At 37.2% G+C, this 1983-nt stretch overlaps 1 protein-coding gene across 1 annotated transcript in view; it reads left to right on the top strand.

Moving 5' to 3' along the window:
- Nucleotides 1–1673, top strand: part of LOC115215698 (cell surface glycoprotein 1-like) — a 97094-nt gene extending 95421 nt beyond the window's left edge. The window contains exon 4 of the mRNA XM_029784980.2: nt 285–1673. Coding sequence (XP_029640840.1) covers nt 285–1556 — 1272 coding nt within the window. The 3' untranslated portion in view covers nt 1557–1673. The remainder of the gene's footprint in view (nt 1–284) is intronic.
- Nucleotides 1674–1983: the final 310 nt, after the last annotated feature.

The following is a 1983-nucleotide window of genomic DNA, read 5'->3' as shown; positions in this document are numbered from 1 at the left end:
CTGGATGACAAAGATTTCGTACTTATGTGTAAGGCTTAGGATTTGTGAAGGTGAGCAAATGACATTAAAAGATGATCATAGCTTTTTCTCATCGTATTAAGAGAATAATCTTGAAGTAAAATCATTGAGAAATGAATGAAATTACGTGTAATTATGTATGTTTTCTTTTAAAATATTTTACAGCTAAACTCTTTCCAATAAATCTTTTCCCCTTGTGCCCCTACGTTTTACAAATCTTTGTCTTTTCAAAGTTTTGATTGATATATTAATATCTGTCTTTGCAGAAATCTCCAAAGATTGTTTCGAATTTGACCGATACGTCTCGATATACGGGTTCCCATCGGGAAAGATTTGACAGTTCTGGGAAAGGTAAAGGAGCCAGTGGACGTGTTGATAGAACTGATAAAAGTGGATATGTGACTGGTTTTAAAGGTTCTGGTAAGTCAGAAAACCAAGGAACTCCTGTGAAAACTGCAACTAAAACAGGAACAAGAACGCCAAAAGATACACCTGATAAAGGTAGACTAGGGGACAAATCGAAAGACAAGACGAAGGCAAAGGCAGCTGAAAAATCCCCAATCAAAAGCCCAGATAAGTCACTCAATTCGTCTGCTCTTAAAACAGGTACAAAATCGCCAGAACTCGCACCAGTAAAAAGTCCATTAAAGTCGCCAAACTCACTACCTACAGGTAATCGTTCTCCGCAGCCGCCGAGCCCTGTTCCTGAAACCATTCCAGAAAAACTGCCAAGCCCAATTCCAATCTTAAATCCAGAGATACCTGCTGGTCCTGTTGAGGGTTTAAACTTATCAGATTCTGGTTATATTCGAGATTCAGGAGTATCGCCAGTTATATCCAATGATGGGCAAGAGAAATCTCCAAACGATGTGAAACCTAAGAGCTCTGAAATACCAACTCTGAGCCCTGAAAAGGCACAATCTATGATACCAAGCAGAAGCCCTGATATATCTCCCAACAAGTCACCAACTAAAATTCCAAATGTGTTATCAAATACATCTCCTAATAAGAGCGCCGATAAAGCTCCATCAATGATCCCAACTAGGAGCCCTGATATGTCTCCTACTAAAGCCCCAACAAAGAGCTCAGATTCTTCACCAAGTATATCTCCCAATAAGAGCCCAGAAAAGGCTCCGTCTATGATACCAACTAGAAGCCCAGACGCACCTCAGAGTATAATCCCTACAAAGAGCCCAGAAAAATCCCCAACAATGATACCAACGAGAAGTGCTGAAAAGTCTCCTAGCATGATTTCCATTAGCCCAGAAAAATCTCCTAGTTTCGTAGCAATGAGTTCTTCTGGACCTTCGTCGAGTCCTTCACCACAAAGCTCCCCTGAAAAGTCTCCAGTGATGAATATTACTGATAAATCTCCTCAGACTTCCCCAGCGATTAACTCGTTTGAAATGAAGAATGGGAAACCAGCATGCATGATTCCTGTCAAGTCACCAGTGAAATCCCCAGTTTCACCAGCAGGAGGAGACAGTAGTACTTCTGAGAAGATAGAGGATATCTCCCCCGAGAAATCTCCTCGATAAATCGATGAACTGAAAATCTCCGTGGATCGTTAACTATTTAAATTATTTATGGCTAAGTTAATATATATATATATATATATGTGTGTGTGTGTGTGTGTGTGTGTGTATACATATATATACACTTATATACATATACATACATATATACATACATACATGCATATATATATATATATATATATATATATATGTACATATATATATATATATATATATATATATATATATACATACATGCATATATATATATATATATATATATATATATATATACACAAATTAGTATATGAACTCCATATAAATCAATTTTCTTAACTTTTGCTCCATCACTTTGGATTCCTGCGTATTATTTATATGTGAGTGTACTGTAGAATGCAGCCAGGTGTTCGTTAATCCCCTGACCACGGATTTAATTCTATATATGATG

The sequence above is a fragment of the Octopus sinensis genome, linkage group LG9 (assembly GCF_006345805.1).
Source record: "Octopus sinensis linkage group LG9, ASM634580v1, whole genome shotgun sequence".
NCBI lineage: Eukaryota > Metazoa > Mollusca > Cephalopoda > Octopoda > Octopodidae > Octopus > Octopus sinensis.
Note: the sequence above shows the minus strand (reverse complement) of the source record. Positions and strands in the feature narration are given on the sequence as shown.